Source organism: Lithobates pipiens, unplaced genomic scaffold, assembly GCF_037356315.1.
Source record: "Lithobates pipiens isolate NorthernLeopardFrog02 unplaced genomic scaffold, aLitPip1_a1.2 Scaffold_62, whole genome shotgun sequence".
Taxonomy (NCBI): Eukaryota; Metazoa; Chordata; class Amphibia; order Anura; family Ranidae; genus Lithobates; species Lithobates pipiens.
In genome coordinates, this window is record NW_027507884.1 from 1,317,998 (window position 1) to 1,339,673 (window position 21,676).

Consider the following 21,676-nt stretch of genomic DNA (forward strand, 5'->3'; position numbering starts at 1 on the left):
GACAAGAGAAAAAAGTTCCGAAGTGAAGGTACAGCACAGAATGGGAGATTTGGGAGCATGCTATGAGCAGTTATCCACCCATGAAATAAAACAAGTTTGCTAGACCAACAATATCCATCTGTAGAGAGACCCCCTACCTCTATTGTCATCTGTAGCACTTCTCATTTCCCCCTCCCATTCTCATCTCCCATTATAACTGTCGATCTGCCTCTTCTAGGCAGTCATCTCACTGGCTAATGCACTCCTCTTTGCAATATTGATTAGATTAGCTGTCTGAGAGGCTTAAATATAAGGAGATTGTACATCACTTGCAATAAACAGAGACTAGGTGATTGGCCCCACAGGTATTAGAACTAGACATTGCGCTGCCATTGCCATTCAGCAGCGTCCGGGTCCTGAAGAGAACAGTGCAAAGACACCATTTCTATGGTTATTGACACACATTGGGACATGATGGAAAACATCTGTCTTATCTATGGCTTCCAATTCCAATTCCACAGTTGCATTCTAGGCTTCAAAATCTTATATGGCAATTATATACCTTTAAAAGAATTGTTCACTGTAGTGTATAGTCATCTAATGAATTTGTTACTCAGATGTAATGGTTGGAATTCAAGTTGTACATTTATATGTCAATTTTATTTTCAATTCAGATCCCATGGACCAGACGCCAAGATTCTTGATAATGGCAACGGGCAAACTTTTGGACAGCTGAACTTGACTCAGATGTTGCAGATCGCCACTCAGATAGCTTCTGGTATGGTTTACCTGGCTTCTCTCCATTTCGTCCATCGGGATCTTGCCACAAGGAACTGCCTCGTTGGCAACAACTTAATTGTCAAGATTGGTGATTTTGGGATGTCACGTGATATCTACAGCACAGATTACTACAGGGTAAGGCCAAAGATGTCAAATATTGTCATTAAAGGTTAAGTCCACCCAAATCTAATATTTAACATTGTGTGGATACCAGCACATTGAATCACTTACAATTTTTCTAAATTTTATTTGGGAAGCACAATAGAGAGATCTTTTTGCCCATGTTCCCAACACCACCCACCACTCTTAGCCTTTATTCACAAGCTTGTTTCACTTTTTTGCGGATACCTAAATGCTGAAATATCAATTTCTTACATCTCTAGGGGACTGTGGTGAAAATGCCCGTGTCCTCTTCTCATGTTCCCAGCTTCACCCACCTGCATCAGCCATTACGAAGGTGTCTTACATTCCCTGTTGAGTTTTCCACTTACACACAGTGGCCAATTTATTAAGTACATCTATCCAGTACCCATACCATTTACACCTACAACATGGAAATGTGCAGCAACAACAGTGTTTAGTTAGTTTTCAGTCACAGTGCTTAGTTTCTCACATCATTACACCACAGACACCAGCTTAAATCCTTGACACAAGACTAGATGGGTCTATAGATTAGTACTTTTATGAACCTACCGTCTGTGTGTCACAGCAAAAATCTATATTTGTCCCATGGGCAATATACTTTGATTTCAGTTGTCCATTTTGGTGAACCCATGTTTGTTGTGGCCTCATTTTCCTGTTCTTATCTGGCAGGCGTGGAACCCTGTCTGGCCTACAGGGTAAGACCAAAGATGTCAAATGTTGGCTTTAAAGGTTAAGTCCTGTTTGACCTATGTTTTAAAAGTTTAAGTTCTTTTGGATTGAGAATTGTTCTTAAGCACACAATCATTGTAAAGAGTAGTTTCTGAGCCGGTATGGGCTTTCTGTCAGCCTGATTCTCCTCAGACTTCTTGGTGTTTGTTCATTGCACATAATGCTCTAGGTGCATCATGACCGAATTGATGGAAGGAGACAAAACCAGGAACTACAAAGGGGAGATCTCCCTTTTTGAGTCCACTGAGATAAATAAGAAGTCTAGGTGTTGGTTAAGACCACCAACAAATCTACAACAATTTTAAGTGGAATGACGGTTTATAGATAGCTATACAGTTGTGCTTGGCCAATTGAATTGGTTATTTTTGTCTACTGGGGATAGTAAGCCCTTGTACACACGGTCGGAGAATCCGTCGGAATGTGTCCTATTGGACCGTGTCGTCGGATAATCCGACTGTGTGTGGTATGCATCGGACTGATTCCGTCGGAATATCCGTCGGACCCAATTTTCCAACATGTTGGAAATATTTCCCGACCAACTGGGCCGGTCGGACATACTCCGATCATGTGTAGCGAATTTTGATCGGACCAAGTGCCACGCATGCTCAGATCAAATTCCTACATCAAAGCTATTGGCTACTAGCCTGAATGTAGTCACATCGTAACGAAATTACGTCATCACGTTCTGAAAGATCGGATTTTTCGACAACTAAGTCCGACCGTGTGTATGCAACAGTTTTGGACACAATCCGACGGACAAAATCCGACTGAGAAAATCCGATGGATTTGGTTGTCGAAATCTCCGACCGTGTGTACAGGGGCTAAGAGTTTGATATAAATATGGCCTTACATCTCAACCCTATTTAGGCACTATTTCCAACAAGGAGTACACCAAAGAAAATGAAGGAGTCCACCAACCCCACAGGGAAAAATCCCTGGGTAAGGAGGAAACCCCAAAAGCGGGACCTTAAATTGTGCCGAAATATTAAATAAACATATACAAATATACAATAAAATCACAAAACTTTATTATAAATTTAAAAATATCACATTAAAAAGCAAATATGGGTATGTCATGAGCCATATTTATTGTAAAAGCGTAAAGGATTTACGTGTTTCTCATCATTTGCTTCCTCAGGATTCACTCTTGTGCACAAACAGTTGATATGGCTAGATGACAAGTGTAAAAACATACGGAGGAGATAGCAGCAAGCACTAGTGGGCAGAACCTCACAAATAATATACATAGAGATGTCTTGTCATGGCTCTATCCAAGGGCGTGCACATTTGCTAATGATCCTCACAAGCGAACAACTTGCTGACCAGCTGGGTCCTCTATTTGTTATTGTGTAGAAACATCTCCATATGCCCAAGGGATGTGCAAGCAGTTTCAAGCAGGTCTTGCATTCCCATAAAAGTCTATAAGAATGAAAACCCCACTTGAAGCAGGTCAGCTGCAGGTGGGAAGGAGGTCAGCTACAGGACAAATGCACCTATCAATGAATTCCAAATTATTTCAGAAGTGTCTCAAACTGATGCCATCAACATAAGCCCAAAGCCTGTTGGCACAGGCCCTTAAAGAGGTTTTCCAATAATCCATTGAAAAGACCATGGTCAGTTCAGATTGTTCACCAGTAAATACAGCCATGAACATAAGGCATTGCTAAAGGTATTAACATCATGATCTGATAAATAAACCATTAGTAAGGTCATTTTAGATGTGATCTGAAGATAAATGCTTTGTGTAGGCTCCATTCCTGACCTTCAATTCCTACAATTATATATTTTTCAATATTTTTATAAAGTGGAGTTTATATCTGCTTTATAAAATGATATGTATATACCCCCATAGGTTAGATTCTATATGGATAGAGTAGAGGTGTTTTGTGTCTTCAATGCTAGATGCTAGAAGTGAAATGAGACATAATTAGGTTGCTTCTTAAGCCCCATACACACTATCAGATTGTCTGCTGATTTTTTCCTTCAGGTTTACCAAAACCATGTAGTACAAGGGCCTGCCTGATTGCATACACATTGAAACCCCTAAGGTTTGACCTCATATTATATGGTTTTGGTAAATCTGATGGAAAAAATCAGCAGACAATCTGATAGTGTGTATGGGGCTTTAGAAGGCTTCCGTGAGCTTATAGTGACTACGTTCCCGAGTCCTCAAACCACTCAGATCAATTTTAACAATTTAACACTGATGTTCTGATCCTTATCATATGCACAACAGACAAGAGAGCAGAACCTTAGGACCAGAGGGAGGAACAGGATGCTGCAATTTACCTGCTGCACTACCGGATCGCATGAAAATAGTCTAGAACAGGGGTGTCAACTCTATTTAATTGCGGGCCACATTAGCAGTATGGTTGCCTTCAAGGGACCAGTTGGCTTTATAAGACTATACAGTGGTGTGAAAAAGTGTTTGCCCCCTTCCTCATTTCCTGTTCCTTTGCATGTTTGTCACACTTAAGTGTTTCGGAACATCAAACCAATTTAAACAATAGTCAAGGACAACACAAGTAAACACAAAATGCAATTTGTAAATGAAGGTGTTTATTATTAAAGGTGAAAAAAAATCCAAACCATCATGGCCCTGTGTGAAAAAGTGATTGCCACCTAAACCTAATATCTGGTTGGGCCACCCTTAGCAGCAACAACTGCAACCAAGCGTTTGCGATAACGTGCAATGAGGCTTTTACAGCGTCCTGGAGGATTTTTGGCCCACTCATCTTTGCAGAATTGTCCTAATTCAGTTACATTAGAGGGTTTTCGAGCATGAACGGCCTTTTTAAGGTCATACCACAACATCTCAATAGGATTCAGGTCAGGACTTTGGCTAGGCCACTCCAAAGTCTTCATTTTGTTTTTCTTCAGCCATTCGGTGGTGGACTTGCTGGTGTGTTTAGGATTATTGTCCTGCTGCAGAACCCAAGTTCGTTTCAGCTTGAGTACACGAACAGATGGTCGGACATTCTCCTTCAGGATCTCTTGGTAGACAGCAGAATTCATAGTTCCTTTTATCACGGCAAGTCTTCCAGGTCCTGAAGCAGCAAAACAGCCCCAGACCATCACACTACCACCACCATATTTTACTGTTGGTATAATGTTCTTTTTATGAAATGCAGTGTTCCTTCTACGCCAGATATACTTGGACACACACCTTCCAAAGAGTTCCACTTTTGTCTCATCGGTCCACAGAATGTTGTCCCAAAAGTCTTGGGGATCATCAAGATGTGTTGTGGAGAAATTGAGACGAGCTTTGATGTTCTTTTTGCTCAGCAGTGGTTTTCTCCTTGGAACTCTGCCATGCAGGCCATTTTTGCCCAGTCTTTTCCTGATGGTGGAGGCATGAACGCTGACCTTAACTGAGGCAAGTGAGGCCTGCAGTTCCTTGGACGTTGTTGTGGGGTCTTTTGTGACCTCTTGGATGAGTCGTCGCTGCGCTCTTGGGGTAATTTTGGGCGGCCGGCCACTCCTGGGAAGGTTCACCACTGTTCCATGTCTTCGCCATTTGTGGATAATGGCTCTCACTGTGGTTCGCTGGATTCCCAAAGCTTTGGAAATGGCTTTATAACCCTTTCCAGACTGATAGATCTCAATTACTTTCTTTCTCAATTGTTCCTGAATTTCTTTGGGTCTCGGCATGATGTGTAGCTTTTAAGGATCTTCTGGTGGACCTTACTGTGTCAAGCAGCTCCTATTTAAGTGATGCCTTGATTGTGAACAGGTGTGGCAATAATCAGGCCTGGGTGTGGCTAGAGAAATTGAACTCAGGTGTGGACAACCACAGTTATAGTATGTTTTAACAAGGGGGGCAATCACTTTTTCACACAGGGCCATGATGGTTTGGATTTTTTTTCACCTTTAATAATAAACACCTTCATTTACAAATTGCATTTTGTGTTTACTTGTGTTGTCCTTGACTATTGTTTAAATTGGTTTGATGTTCCGAAACACTTAAGTGTGACAAACATGCAAAGGAACAGGAAATGAGGAAGGGGGCAAATACTTTTTCACACCACTGTATACACCGATCAGCCATAACTTTATGACCACTGACAAGTGAATAGTATTGATTATTTTGTCATCTGAAAGTGGGTGGGATATTTTGGGTAGCAAGTGAACATGTTGTCCATGAAGTTGATGTGTTGAAAGCAGAAAAAAAATGGGAACCGCAGGCTCGAAGACTGGTCAGGGTGCCCTTGCTGACTCGTGTCCAAAGTTGAAAGCACCAATGGCCACATGAGCTTTAGAGCTGGACAATGAAGCAATGGAAGAAGGTGGCCTGATCTGATGAATCACCTTTTCTTTTACATCATGTGGGTGGTTGGGTGTGTGTGTGCGTCACTGGGGGGAAGAGATGGCACCAGGATGCAGTAGGGGAAGAAGACAAGCCGGAGGAGGCAGTGTGATGCTTTGGGCAATGTTCTGATGGGAAACCTTGGATCCTGCCATTCATGTAGATATTACATGTACCATCTACCTAAATATTATAGGTAGGTGGTAGGTGGGTCACTTGGGGGAAGAGATGGCACCAGAATGCAGTATGGGAAAAAGACAAGCCAGAGGAGGCAGTGTGATGCTTTGGGCAATGTTCTGATGGGAAACCATGGATCCTTCCATTCATGTAGATATTACATGTAACACCTATAATGGGTGTCCGCAAAACTTTTTTCAGGAGGGGCATCATTTTAGTTTCACCCATGCACAGCCCCTTTTCGATGTCATTATCACATTATCATGGTCAGAGACTGCAGACGTAGTACAGTCCCTAGAATAAGTAATGGATAATGGCCAACAGGCCCTCTTACCAGACCCTGCAAAACTACAGCAGTGACCCCTCCGGCTGGACGATCGCTCACTCTGGGTTCCCTGGGGCGACTCTGGTCAGTAGTGTATCATGTCTGTACTCTGGTAGTGGCTCAGTCTTTCTCTCTCTGGTGGGCAGCGTGGCTCTCTCTGGTGGCGCTGGGCAGTGTGGCTCTCTCTGGTGGTGCTGGGCAGCGTGGCTCTCTCTGGTGGTGTTGGGCAGCATGGCTCTCTAGTGGCGCTGGACAGCGTGGCTCTCTCTGGTGGCGCTGGGTAGTGTGGCTCTCTCTCTGGTGGTGCTGGGCAGCGTGGCTCTTTTTGGTGGTGCTTTTTGGTGGTGCTGGGCAGCATGGCTCTCTGGTGGCGCTGAGCAGCGTGGCTCTCTCTGGTGGCGCTGGGTAGTGTGGTTCTCTCTCTGGTGGTGCTGGGCAGCGTGGCTCTTTTTGGTGGTGCTGGGCAGCGTGGCTCTCTCTGGTGGTGCTGGGCAGCGTGGCTCTCTCTGGTGGCGCTGGGCAGCGTGGCTCTCTCTGGTGGCACTGGGCAGCATGGCTCTCTGGTGGCGCTGGGCGGCGTAGCTCTCTGGTGGCGCTGGGCAGCGTGGCTCTCTATGGTGGTGCTGGGCAGCGTGGCTTTCTGGTGGCACTGTGCAGCGTGGCTCTCTAGTGGCGCTGGGCAGCTTGGCTCTCTCTGGTGGCGCTGGGTAGCATGGCTCTCTCTCTGGTGGCGCTGGGCAGCGTGGCTCTTTTTGGTGGTGCTGGGCAGCGTGGCTCTCTCTCTGGTGGCGCTAGGCAGCGTGGCTCTCTCTCTCTGGCTTCTGCCCAGCACACTTCTCATTCTTTGTCCTGTAGCACTCTCTCCCTCAGCTTTTTTCCAGGCTGCAGTCTCTCAATCTCTCTTTTGATCAAGCTGTTGCCTCCTCCCTGTGGAAAATGGGGCCACCAATCTTTGGGACTACATGTCCCATGATGCTCTCCTCTCCTAGTCTCCTTTGATTGGCCCTCAGTTATGGCCAATAGGGAGGGAACAGAGCGGGCAGGAAGCTGGGTGGAGAACCTGGTGAGAGCCGCTGTCTCTTCTCTCTGACAGGAGAAGGGGGGGGGGGGGGGCGAGCAGGGGAAACCTCTGTTAGCCCGCAGCTCGCCTTTCTCCTGTCACAGCCAAGTTCTCTGCTGGACTGAGCAGGGAAAACAGCCTGAAGTCACACTACACCGATGGGGGGGCTTGATCGCACCTCAATGGTGTCACCCCACTGGCGGGTGGCACCCGGGCGCGGGCTGCCCACACCCCGATAGCAACGCAACTGTGCTAAATTTAAGATCCGATCCCTGATTCCAGGGGAGGGCACTGGACCCCCCTTGCCCCTACCTGCGAACGCCCATGCCACCTACCTAAACATTATGAGCGACCAAGAAAACCTATTCATGGAAACGTTATTCCCTGATGGCAGTGGCCTCCTTCAGCAGGATAATGTGCCTCACCACACTGCAAAAATGGTTCAAGAACAGTTTGAAGAACACAAGAGTGAGTTTGATGAGCTGACTTGGCCTTCAAATTCTCTAGATATCAATCCATCGATCATCTGTGGGATGTGCTGGAAAAACACTTATTCATGGAGCAACTTATAGGACCTCAAGGATTTGCTACTAAGGGCTTGGTACCAGATACCACAGCATACCTTCAGAGGTCCAGTGGAGTCCTTGTCTAGAGGGATCAGGGCTGTATTGGCAGCAAAAGGGGGACCTACTCAGTATTAGGTGGTTGGTCATAACATTATGGCTGTTTGATATAGTGGTAGGTAGATCTAAATCTGTAACATATATGGCCAGTGTAACAGGTGTGCCACAGGGCTTGTCTTCTACCCAAACAGGACTGTAGGGTGTCCTTGTCTTGTAGACTTAGTAAGCAGGGAGGGGGAAGCTGCCCTTGTTTGCTGTAAATCTCTCAAAGCACATTTTCCAAACAGGCGCTCGGAAAAAAGCTCCATTAAATTAGGATTCCTGTCCGATGGTAATCCGCCTAATAAAAACGAAATTGCGTCTGTGAGTAACAGATATTATCGAGCATTTAGCTGCCATGTGCCGCAGATGGCATCGGGCCAGACTGGGGATTTTTCCTGCCAGAGAGAATCTCGAGTGCAAGCCAAATTTACCGTTTATCCAGGAGAGTCCATCCATCTTCATTTCGTTCAAAGGCTCTAGCGGGATTTGAACTTGTGACATCCTGAATTGCTCGGACCTCTTTCTTTCCCTTTTAGTTGTTCTTAAGCTGCCTCTTTGTCAGAACCGTATTCATATTTAATGCCGCCCTGTGATGGGAATAAAAGAAGATCACTTAGTGAGTGGAAAGAAGAAATGATTTAAGGATAACTTAGTGGAAATGGTGACGAGTGTCTGCCTCTTGTACATAGAGGGGATATCACGTTAGAGGAGCATTAACCCCTTCCCGCCGAGCGTACGCAGATGTGCGTACTTGGCTTCCGGGGGGTATAAAGTTTTACTCAGCGGGCGATTGGCTTTCCAGCCATAACAACCGAAGCGGCTAAAAGCTGCTCGGCTGTTATGCCGGAGGAGCGGGAGGGGACGTCCCCCCCTCCCGCCGCCTCCCGACGCTGTTACCAGTGCTCCCGCTCGATCGGGAGCACCGATTCAAGATCCGGCGCCTCCGGTTGCCGGGGAGGAACTGGAACGAAGCCGTAATTGGCTTCGTTCCAGTATCCTAATCGTGAACACGGAAGCGACGTCATGACGTCACTTCCCGTTTACTCGGCTGCCAATGGCACCGGTTTTAAAAATATATACGGTATTCAGAATCGCTGTTTTCGGTGATCTGAATACATTGCAGTGTAAAGGAGGGGTGGGGGGTCTTTTAGACCCCCCATCCCTCCATAAAGAGTACCTGTCACCACCTATTACTGTCACAAGGGATGTTTACATTCCTTGTGACAGCAATAAAAGTGATCACATTATTATTATTTTTTTTAAAAACAATTTATTCATTTTCAAATAAATAAAATAAAAATTTTTTTTTAAAGCGCCCGCTGTCCCCGCGAGCTCACGCAGCAAAGAAAACGCATACGGAAGTCGCGCCCGCATATGTAAACGGTGTTCAAATCACACATGTGAGGTATCGCCGCGATCGTCAGAGCGAGAGCAATAATTCTAGCACTAGACCTCCTCTGCAACGCTAACCTGGTAACCGTAAAAAAAAATTAAAGCTTCGCCTATTGAGATTTTTAGGTACCGTAGTTTGTCGTCAATCCACAAGTGCGTGCAATTATAAAGTGTGACATGTTTGGTATCTATTTACTCGGCGTAACATTATCTTTCACATTATGCAAAAAAATTGGGCTAATTTTACTGTTTTTTGTTTTTTTTTAATTCATGAAAGTGTCCCTTTTCCTAAAAAGTTGCGTTTAAAACACCGCTGCGCAAATACCGTGTGACATAAAATATTGCAACAATCGCCGTTTTATTCTCTAGAGTCTCTGTTAAAAAAAATATATATATATATATATATATATATATATATATATATATATAATGTTTGGGGGTTCCAAGTAATTTTCTAGCAAAAAATATGTATTTTATCTTGTAAACACCAAATTCCAAAAATAGGCTTAGTCATGAAAGGGTTAAAGAAAACCTGTCTGAATGGTTTTACAGCTCTAGAACAATTACGGCAGCCCTTGCCACTCCTCTGAAAAGCTATTCGCAATGTATCACTTTTCAGAGGGTGGTTGACAGGCTGCTGGTTGGCGATATGTCACCACCTCATCATCTGTTTGAGCCACTAAAAGCCTGCACCACCATGCTGAACTGTGTGCATTACACAAAATTGCATGGTCCCATTCATTTAAATAGGTTGTGATTGGCAGAGGTACTGCCCACGAATGCAATATGGAGAACAGTTTTGCCACAGCATGTGTACAACCTTGTCTGGCCACCTTGCTTTGTGCACTGGTGCGCAGTCATGTTGGAACAGGAAGGGGCCATCCCCAAACTGTTCCCACAAAGTTGGGAGCATGAAATTGTCCAAAATGTCTTGGTATGCTGACACCTTAAAGTTCCCTTCACTGGAACTAAGGGGCCAAGCCCAACCCCTGAAAATCAACCCCACACATAATCCCCCCGCCATCAAACGATTTGGACCAATGCACAAAGGAAGGTCCATAAAGACATGGATGAGTTTGGGATGGAAAAACTTGACTGGCCTGCACAGACTGCTGACCTCAACCCTATAGAACACCTTTGGGATGATTTAGAGCAGAGATTGTGAGTCAGGCCTTCTCATCCATATCAGTGCCTGCCCTCACAAATCAAATGCGCTTCTGGAAGAATGGTCAAACATTCCCATAGACACACTCCTAAACCTTGTGGACGGCCTTCCCAGAAGAGTTGAAGCTGTTATAGCTGCAAAGGATGGGCCGACTCAATATTGAACCCTACGGACTAAGACTGGGATGCCATTAAAGTTCATGTGCGTGTAAAAGCAGGTGTCACAATACTTTTGGTAATATAGGGTACAATTTTTGGAGATTTTATCAGAGAGCTAATGCATTTCGTGGGGATTGGAAAACACCCTCTTTATCAGAACTTGCAATAAGATGATAGCCACTGGACTAGATGTAAAGTATATGGTGGTCAAACTAGACAGATTTTAATGCACAGAATTTAGGAATCTAAGTTTGAAATTTGGAAAACGTCAAATGTTTGTAATAGTAACCCATCCCCTCATTGCAGGTTGGCGGAAGGACCATGCTGCCCATTCGCTGGATGCCACCTGAAAGCATCTTGTACAGGAAATTCACCACAGAAAGTGACATCTGGAGTTTTGGCGTGGTCCTCTGGGAGATCTTTACATGCGGCAAGCAGCCCTGGTACCAACTTTCCAATACAGAGGTAAGTCTGTGTTCAGAGTTAGGATTCGGTTGGAGTCAGAACTTTTTTGTGTCGTGTAGGAATAATTAAAACGTAAGTTTTTGCTACTGAATGTGGACCCTTTGAAGAGATTTCCCCTGATTCCTGTTTCGGTCACCACCATCACCGAAACAGGAAGTGAGTGGAAATCTTTTACAGCAGACCAAATCCAGGAATAAGAAACTTGACATCCAAAAAGAATAGGCCTCAGAAACCTTCTATCTCCAGAACAAAGACCAAAAAAATAGCCTGGAGATTCTGCAGAACCTCAACAACTTACTACATTATATTTTCCTTTGGATCTCTTATTTTGGTTTTGGAGAAAGAAGAAAATAAAAAGAGAAATGGAGATACCGTATATACTCGAGTATAAGCCGAGATTTTCAGCCTCTTTTTTGAGGCTGAAAGTGCCCCCCTCGGCTTATACTCGAGTCATCGCTGTCTGCCCGCTCGATCAGCGTGTCGAGCAGACAGACAGCGGCCATTCTATAATTCAAAAGCCGCGCCTCCGGCTCCGCCTTCGCCTGTGATAGGTGGAACACTGAATTTCCCAGCAGCCTGTGTTCCGCCTATCACGGACATCGTATCATCCTCGTACTACGGACGAGGATGATACAATGTCCGTGATAGGCGGAACACAGGCTGCTGGGAAATTCAGTGTTCCGCCTATCACAGGCGAAGGCGGAGGCGCGGCTTTTGAATTTTACAATGGCCGCCGAGGCGCCGACGAAGAGGGCACGGGACGGAGGCAAGGCAAGGCACGGCACGGGACGGGACGGGATGGAGGCAAGGCAAGGCAAGGCACGACACGGGACGGAGGCAAGGCACGGGACGGAGGCAAGGAGGCAAGGCACGGGACGGAGGCTCGGGACACAGGTAGGCTGGACACACACACACACACACACACACACACACACACACACACACACACGGATGGATGGAGACACACACACACACAGGGATGGATACACACACACACAGGGATGGATGGATGGAGACACACACACACAGGGATGGATGGATGGATGGACACACACACACACAGGGATGGATGGACGGACACACAGGGATGGACGGACACACAGGGATGGACGGACACACAGGGATGGACGGACACACACACAGGGATGGACAGGCATGTCTCACCCTCGGCTTATACACGAGTCAATAAGTTTGCCAGTTTTTTTGGGGGTAAATTGGGGGCCTCGGCTTATATTCGGGTCGGCCTATACTCGAGTATATACGGTAATTAAAAAAAAAAGAAAAGAAAACTAGGCTTGGTGGGTTGCCAGCCATGGTGTAAGTTCTGTAACCTTCTTGATTTTTCTTTTCATTTTTTATTTCAGTGTTAAATGACCGTACCTTCCATTTTTATGTCTTAAGAATTGAAAGCACTGGCTGATCTTCACCATAGAGAACCTAAATAGGGGACCAATGTAAGCTGCTCTACACCATAGAGAACCTAAATAGGGGACCAATGTAAGCTGCTCTACACCATAGAGAACCTAAATAGGGGACCAATGTAAGCTGCTCTACACCATAGAGAACCTAAATGGGGGACCATTGTAAGCTGCTCTACACCATAGAGAACCTAAATAGGGGACCAATGTAAGCTGCTCTACACCATAGAGAACCTAAATAGGGAACCATTGTAAGCTGCTCTACACCATAGAGAACCTAAATGGGGGACCATTGTAAGCTGCTCTACACCATAGAGAACCTAAATAGGGGACCAATGTAAGCTGCTCTACACCATAGAGAACCTAAATAGGGGACCAATGTAAGCTGCTCTTCACCATAGAGAACCTAAATAGGGGACCAATGTAAGCTGCTCTACACCATAGAGAACCTAAATAGGGGACCATTGTAAGCTGCTCTTCACCATAGAGAACCAAAATAGGGGACCAATGTGAGCTTTCTCAAGCAAGGTCATTCTGACCCTCTTGTAAAGTTCTGTGCAACTTTTGTTACTTTGAAGTTCCTTTATACCAGGGGTGTCAAACACAATTTAACCATGGGCCACATCACCATTGTTGCCCTCAAAGGGTCAGTTGTATCTGTAAGACTAGAAGTCGAGCGTATCCCACCTCACCTTACATTAAACGTCAAGAGTCCCTTACCCTTCCTTTCATCAAAGAGCACCCCCCTTACCCTGTGCTGCTGCCGGGGAAAAAAATGCACCACATCACCATCGTGGTTGCCCTCAAAGGGTCAGTTGTATCTGTAAGACTAGAAGTCGAGAGTCTCCCACCTCAACTTACATCAAACGTCAAGAGTCCCTCACCCTTCCTTTCATCACAGCGCACCCCCCTTACCTTGTGCTGCTGTCGGGGAAAAAATGGACCACATCACCATTGTGGTTGCCCTCAAAGGGTCAGTTGTATCTGTAAGACTAGAAGTCGAGAGTCTCCCACCTCAACTTACATCAACCGCCAAGAGTCCCTCACCCTTTCTTTCATCACAGTGCACCCCCCTTACCTTGTGCTACTGCTGGGAAAAAAAAAACTAGAAAGTGCAGGGCCTGGAGGAGAACCAGAGGAGGGCCAGAGTCTGCTGAATGCTGAGACCAGGGGAGGTGGAGACGAGGATGTGCTTCGGCTGCACAGATAGGCATATCGGGATCCGTAGGAGGAGTTCTGTCCTCTCTGTTGCCAACTGCTGAGACTGGGGAGGGGGTCAGAGATGAGCCTCTCCGTGAATGCGCGGAAAAGAGCAGCATTTGGCGGAAGAGTCCTGCTACTCCTCTCTGCTGCCGATTGAGACAAGGTAGGGGCAGAGACGAGGGGGGTGCCATAGAGAGGTGCAAGGTCCACATGAAATGGCCTGGTGGGCCAAATTTTGCCTGTGGGCCTTGTGTTTGACACATGTGCTCTATAAGAATAATAATAATAATATAATGAGATAAGTTGAGTGAGTGAAGCTTTGGGAGTCTGTTTTGACATCAACTGCAGTTAAGACAGATTCTCTTTTAAATGACCACTACATCTAACACAAATATATTCCTGCACAGAAATAAAAATATTTTCACTTGCATGAGCTTTAAATACAAGTTATCGCCATCCTTAAAGCGGAGGTCCACCCTAAAGTGGACCTTCCGCTCATTGGAATCCTCCCCCCCTCCGGCGCCACAATTGGCACCTTTCAGGGGGGAGGGGGGTGCAGGTACCTGTACAGTACAGGTATCTGCACCCACTTCCAGGATACCTCTCTGTGGAAAGGGGCGTAGATTTACGCCCCTTTCCGAAAGTCCCCCGCTGCCTGCTGGAAAACATACAGATCCCAGAGGCAGCGGGTCCATCCTTATTGCACATCGCGACTCGCGCATGCGCAGTAGGGAACCGGGAAATGAAGCCGAAAGGCTCCACTTCCTGATTCCCATACCCAAGATGGCGGCGGCAGCACCCGAGAGACGATCGAGAGAACGGCTTTGGGTGCCGACATCGCCGGCGCGCTGGGCGGGTATGTGTCCTTATTTTAAAAGTCAGCAGCTGCAGTATTTGTAGCTGCTGGCTTTTTTTTTTAAAAACGGCGGACTCCCGCTTTAATGGCACCAAAATTTCAGCTGACACTATACCCCCTTTTTTTTTAAATGATATTCTTTTGATAGTTTCGTAAAATGTTCCATTAACATTATTAAAACCTTTTTACATAAACCAATTAGTCATGTATGTTTAGTAAACCCTATAGGGGCAAAAAGAGGACTTAACAGAATTAAAACTAGCAGCCAATAGGGCTCCAGATTGTATTAAATACATTTTTTAGGAACCGTTTACATGGGTACACATCTGTATCCCTTAAAGACTCCATTGATGGAAACCATACCTTCCTGCCGACTGCCAAGAAAGCTTTCTCGATAAATAAGAAATGGTTTGATTTTAATTTTTTTTTTTCCAATGCACATTGAAGATAATTAAATTTTGCTGCCCTGTGGGTCCTGTAAGCGACCTTCTCAGGAATCGGAGAAGATAATGAACTTAGGAGACACCCAGATAATAGGTTCTTTACTCCATCATAAAGGATCCGGTTACTGCCAGCCTGGGGCGTCTTGGCAGGGACCAAAGGGAAATTTGCAAACACAACATTATTTATTTTTGACAACTAATTTTATTTACAGGTACTTGAATCTGTTAATTGCACTTAGCGGTAACCTGTTCATGTCCGAGAACTGGGCACTCAGGCACGAGGACCATTGACATAGGAACTAAATGCTAAAGTCAATTTACGAGGGCTTAAATGGGCCTCTTTTGCCCAAAATGAATATTATAGCTTTGAATAGATTCTACTGGGTTGAATATAATGTCAGCTCAGCTTCTTACAATTCTTCACTATTCTAATGATCAGATCTCTGCACCTAAATCTATAGAACTGAGCACCTGCCAAAGCCAATATAAAGAGGTTTAGCTATCCAATATGAAGTTTTCATTTAAAAAGGGAGTACAACCGGGGGGGGTTAAATCCATGACAATGATAGTAACAGTGGTCCTCCCTGTAAATCCCGTTTTCGAGCTGCCTTGTCAACTCCTCCCATGTTCATCTTCTCAAGGAATTCTTCAGAGCCTCTCTCATCCTCTGGAACTTCCTAACCAATTTGTCTGAATATTTCCTACTCTGTCTTCTCTAAAGTAGCGCTTCACGCAAAAAGTGAAGTTCCGCTGATCCATGAGTTACAGTTTTTTTCTTTTTTTTGGGGGGGGGGGGGTGGTAGCGAGATTACCGATTTTTATTGGTATCCTCTCCCACTTCTGCAATCCTCACCATGGCAAGGATGACACCCCTTGTCCCACCCCTGCCTCTCCCATAGCCTCCTGGGACATGTTACATGTCCTCAAGAAGCCACAGCTGGCTCCCATATTCAAGATGGCAGTGCTGGGGCCCCACAGCAACAATAAGAACCGACTGCAAGAAGACAGCGCTGGACCCCAGGCACTGGAAAGTACCTGATTTGTAGATGTTGACATTTACAAAAGAAAAAAAACAAACTAAAGTTCCTCCTTAAGGTGATTTCTAAAAACTCATCTCTCAACCTATCCTACCTCGACCTAACAACTGAACTTTTACTTTCTCCAACCAGTCATATTGTAATTGTACTGTGTCAATGTATATCCTTTTATTATCCCCATTCTCATATCCATATTTTCTTTAACAGTTTATATTTCCTTGGAAATACTCTTTCTTTCTAAACAAATGTATTTGTGTGGATAGAGCAAAACTAATACAGTATGAAGAACAAAGCTCAAAAATGCTTGGCCTTCAATAACGTGCCAAGAACCACCTACTTGGTAATAATACCATTTGTCTTTGCCAGCCTAAACATTTTTTTTTCTTTGTAGGCTATTGAATGCATCACCCAAGGGCGAGAACTGGAAAGACCTAGGACATGCCCCACTGAGTTATACAACATTATGCAAGGATGCTGGCAGAGAGAACCCCAGCAGAGGCTCAACATTAAAGAGATTCACAGCAAGCTACAAGCTCTAGTGAAAGCACCACCAGTTTACCTGGATATTCTACAATAAAACTGAGACAAAAGAGACGAGGACCAAACCACTAGGAGTAAAAGCTTGAACCCTACAAGACCATTTATTCTGAAAGTAGGCTTTGCTAACATTTAAAGTCCATGTACTAAGTCCTTCTACCAAAGGTTAATCCCTGATGAGGACTGGACAGAATGTCTTCAGGATGTCTTCTAAAGTTTAGGAAGCCCTGAGGCTAAATCAAGAGTGCCCTTGGGAGACACTTGTCATAACGTCTTATAACTGAGCAGAAACTTAGACATACGTCTTTATGGATCTTGTCACTACTTTAATGAGTCTTGTCAGCTGCTTCAATACTAGCTATTTCTATAATTCTGCAAGCTATTGCAGCGTTCACTACAAAATCCACATATTATGACTACAGACCCCAAATAACTCAATTTCAACAAATATACAACCAACGAAACATGCATATAATACACAACTGCTCAGAAAACACCATATTACATGACAGCTATGTCATTATAAAGTCTTACTAGTACAAGTTCCAGAAACTGCAAGGTGGGAACACAACTTGTCAAGCTATGCCTTTCAGCCTTATAATTGTGAGATGTGGTAAAGTTATCCATCAACTCTTCATCTGTCTAGTAACCTAGTGTACAAAATATAGAGACGTGAAAGAGGACTTTAATGGACAACTGTCTGTTATTGGTAGACTTTGAGAGTTTTCAAAAGCATGCTATGTAATATTATTGACACCCAATAGCCTTTAAGCCAAAAAAACTGGAACCAGTAACTCTGGACTGACTGTGCAACATAGTGCCCAAGTGTTTTGAAAAATGTTATTGTGTGGCTAACTGTTTGTCTGCTGGAACATGGAAGCATACCAAACAAAACTGTACATATTTAGCCACAGATCTGCAGTTTATTTTTTTCATGATTTATCCCAGTAATACAGAATACGTTCAACTCTGGTTACACCTAAAAAATGTGGCATTTTGCTAAAATGCCTTGTTTAGTCATGAAGGGTTATACATTTAAGAAATCCTCTGGGTTAAATAAATCATAATACTAAAAGATGATTCACATAGCTTGATGTTTACAGTGCATACAATTATCTTATCAGGTAAGTGTAAGGTAAGAATCCAATCACTTCCTGGGCATGGCAACGTGTACTTATTGGCTCTTAATCATAGACCTCTTATGTTCCATTATAGTTTTATCCCATCTGGGGAACCAGATTAGTGAGACCTCCTAGGTTAAATGATGCTGGCAAAGGCTGAGATTAACCCACAGAATAGATCACTGTGACTTCTTGGGAATGGCTATAGGTACCTATCAACTCTGCATCATAGACCTCTTAGGATCCTCTATAGTTTTATCTCATTTTGTGGCTCTGGGGAACCATAATAGTGAGATATTCTAGGTTAAAGGATGCTGTCAAAAGCCAGATCAACCCACAGAATAATTCACAGTCATTTCCTAGGAATGGCAATGGGTACCTATTGGCTCTGAATCATAGACCTCTTGGGTTTCACTATAGATTTATCCCATATTGTGGCTCTGGGGAACCAGAATAGTGAGATCTTCTAGGTTAAATGATGCTGTCAAAGGCCAGATCAACCCACAGAATAATTCACAGTCATTTCCTAGGAATGGCAATGGGTACCTATTGGCTCTGCATCATAGGCTTTTAGGTTCTGACATAGTTTAATCCCATATTGTGGCTCTGGGGAATCCGAACAGTCTAGGTTAAAAGATGCTGTCAAAGGTTGAGTTAACCAACATAATAAATCACTGTCGCTTCCTAGGAACGGCAATGGGTACCTATTGACTCTGCAACATAGACCTCTTTGATTCTGCTATCGTTTTTTCCCATTTTGTGGCTTTGGGGAACCAGAATAGTGACATCTCCTAGGTTAAAGGTTGCTCTCAAAGGTTGGGTTTACCTAGAAAATTAAAACATGATTATCAAAGCTTTATTAGTATATAAAAATGTGTAGATAGGAATAACAATAAATATACTTAAGTTAAAGAATTCCACAAAGTCAAGCATAATATCACTGTAGAATTAGGATGACTAAGAGGTGTACAACATCAACAACATCATGCAAGTCTGCTGGTAGAGAAAACCTTTGAGGTACTGCAAAGGGTACCATTATCATGGCAACATAGGACCCTAGGTTCTGCCATATGGTTTTGGGAACCAAAGAAATGTTATTTTCTAAGCCTAAGATGGGTATGGAAGGTCAAGTTGACCTATACAGCCCAAGACTGAGGTTTAAGAATTGTTTTCTGGAATTGAGTACTCAAAGCATGCTTGTAATATGAATGGGGTATAGTGAGGTTTCCTTAAAATAGATAATTGTAATTTCTTGGGCACAGTAATGGGATTCAGTCATGGCAACAAGCCTTCTAACTTCTGCTTACATTTTATACTATACTATGACGCTAGGTAAAACAACCATATTTTTTATGTTCTACGACATGATATTCAAAGTGTGAAGGGTACACAAAGAGGTGGTGACAGGATAAGTATTACATATACCTAACTGAGCATACCTACCCCAAACTGCTGCCTACCTTAAATTGCTGAGAGCTGAAGAATATCAGAAAACAACAGCAAGTAACTGAACCATATATTTTCAGTCAAGCGGTGCAAGCTGTGTGCAAAAACATTCTACGTATATTTAATTGTATAATGCAAATATGCTATCTCCAAAGGCATGCCAACCATAATCCATCTTGTACATCAAGAGTAAACTTTGTGTATAAATTTATGTTACAGTACGATTGTTAGTATTTATTATTTAATAGAATAACGAATTTCACGAGACACGGACTTGTCCAAAATGGTTGTAAAATTAGACAAAGGGGTGGAAATTTGTTTCCCGTGCCAAAGTTGATATGTAAATAAACTTCTGGTATCACTCTTCCTCCACTTATTCTTATATATCATGATAATAATATTATTTAATTATTCTGCAAGATTTTGGATGTGGATCTGGTGCAATCTTCCTGGTTGTCTAGTTCATTTTTTTATTTCTTTTTTTTTATAGTTATATATGTCAAAATGGGAAGAAATATTTAAATGAGATTGTAAGCTGTCTGGGCAGGAACCTCTTGACACTTTTTAGTCCAGTAACGTCTGTAGCACTTACAGTAACTCTGCATTTTCGGTGTATATGGTGGATTCCCCAAAAGTATGTTGTTTTGTAATGCAACAAAAGACCACTGGCGCTCAAAAAAAATAAAAGATAGTAAAAAAAAATTTGCATGGTTTCTGACTCTCCAAAATGGAAAACCTCTACGTTCTTTCTTAAATCTTCAAGAGCTCTCTCTGTGTTGAAAATAAAACTCACCTCTACCATCAAATGGCATCAAAAGACAGGAGATATGAACCATTTCAATTAAAACCTGTGATTTGTCCATCTAGGGCAAAGCAACATCAACCTTTTATTTGCTTCAAGGCCAGTCTGATTAATGCCGGAAACCAAAGGAAATACTTGGCGCTTTTGCTTACGAAGGAACATTTGATTAATTCCATGTGACAGCGCTGGGCCAATCAGAGCTGTGTTATGGAGAACCCATGATATAATGGTAGAGGGGCACTGGACACAGATTTTCACAGGTTATCAAAAAGTCATTAAATGAGCCCAACTGGCCTGTATTCAGCAGCTCACCACAAAAGTATGGATCCCCTTGAAGAGGACATTCACCCAAGTTGAGAAATCCAAGTGTAATAGGTCAAAGATATATATGGGTTTGTAAAATTTTGGTGGTGCACACATTGAAGAATATATATATCTAAGAATATATATATCCAACAGCTAAGTTTACCCCAAATGTCTTCTCTCACATGGGATAACTCAAATACTGTATATCAAAGGTTTCAGCCTTCTGGACAACAATTTCTACTGTTCACTTTATGTCATTTCGGTAAGTATTGCTAGTTCCTTTACCACCTTAAGCCACGACACTAGTCTTTCTCTCTTAGCCCTTGCACACACGGTCGGAGAGTCCGACGGAATGTGTCATATAGGACCGTTTTGTCAGATAATCCGACTTTGTGTGGTCTCGATCGGAATGTTTCCGACGGAGTATCCGACGGACCAAGTTTTCCAACTTGTCTGTAAAATTTTCCGACAAAATGCTCCGATTGGACATACTCCGATCATGTATAGCCTACTCCGATGGACAAAGTGCCACGCATGCTCAGATCAAATTCCTAGACCAAAGCGGTTGGCTACTAGCCTGAACGTAGTCCCGTTGTAACGAAATAACGTCATCACGTTATGTACAATTGGATTTTCCGACAACTTGGATTTGGTTGTCAGAATGCCCGACCGTGTGTACCAGGGCTAACTCATATACTGAAAGGTCCATGTTTTTTAGGTACCCAGTAAAGCATAGGCCACATAAGTCCATATTGTATAGTGCAATGACTCTGTTTGGGTGGCTATCTAGTAAAAACAGGCCTCAGGGGGGGCACCTTAGTTTAAGCCCCTGTACACACGGTCAGAGATTTCGACAACCAAATCCGTCGGATTTTGTCCGTCAGATCTTGTCCGAAACTGTTGCATACACACGGTCGGACTAAGTTGTCGAAAAATCCGATCTTTCAGAACGTGATGACGTAATTTCGTTACGATGGGACTACATTCAGGCTAGTAGCCAATATCTTTGATGTAGGAATTTGATCTGAGCATGCGTGGCACTTGGTCCGATCAAAATTCGCTACACATGATTGGAGTATGTCCGACCGGCCCAGTTGGTCAGGAAATATTTCCAACATGTTGGAAAATTGGGTCCGACGGATATTCCGACGGAATCAGTCCG

At 43.8% G+C, this 21,676-nt stretch overlaps 1 protein-coding gene across 1 annotated transcript in view; it reads left to right on the plus strand.

The window, feature by feature from the left end:
- NTRK1 (neurotrophic receptor tyrosine kinase 1) overlaps positions 1-19,773 on the plus strand; it is a 170,547-nt gene extending 150,774 nt beyond the window's left edge. The window contains exons 15-17 of the mRNA XM_077467839.1: positions 654-894; positions 11,187-11,345; positions 16,694-19,773. Of these exons, the coding sequence (XP_077323965.1) occupies positions 654-894; positions 11,187-11,345; positions 16,694-16,879 (586 nt within the window). The 3' untranslated portion in view covers positions 16,880-19,773. The remainder of the gene's footprint in view (positions 1-653; positions 895-11,186; positions 11,346-16,693) is intronic.
- The last annotated feature ends 1,903 nt before the right edge of the window (positions 19,774-21,676 follow it).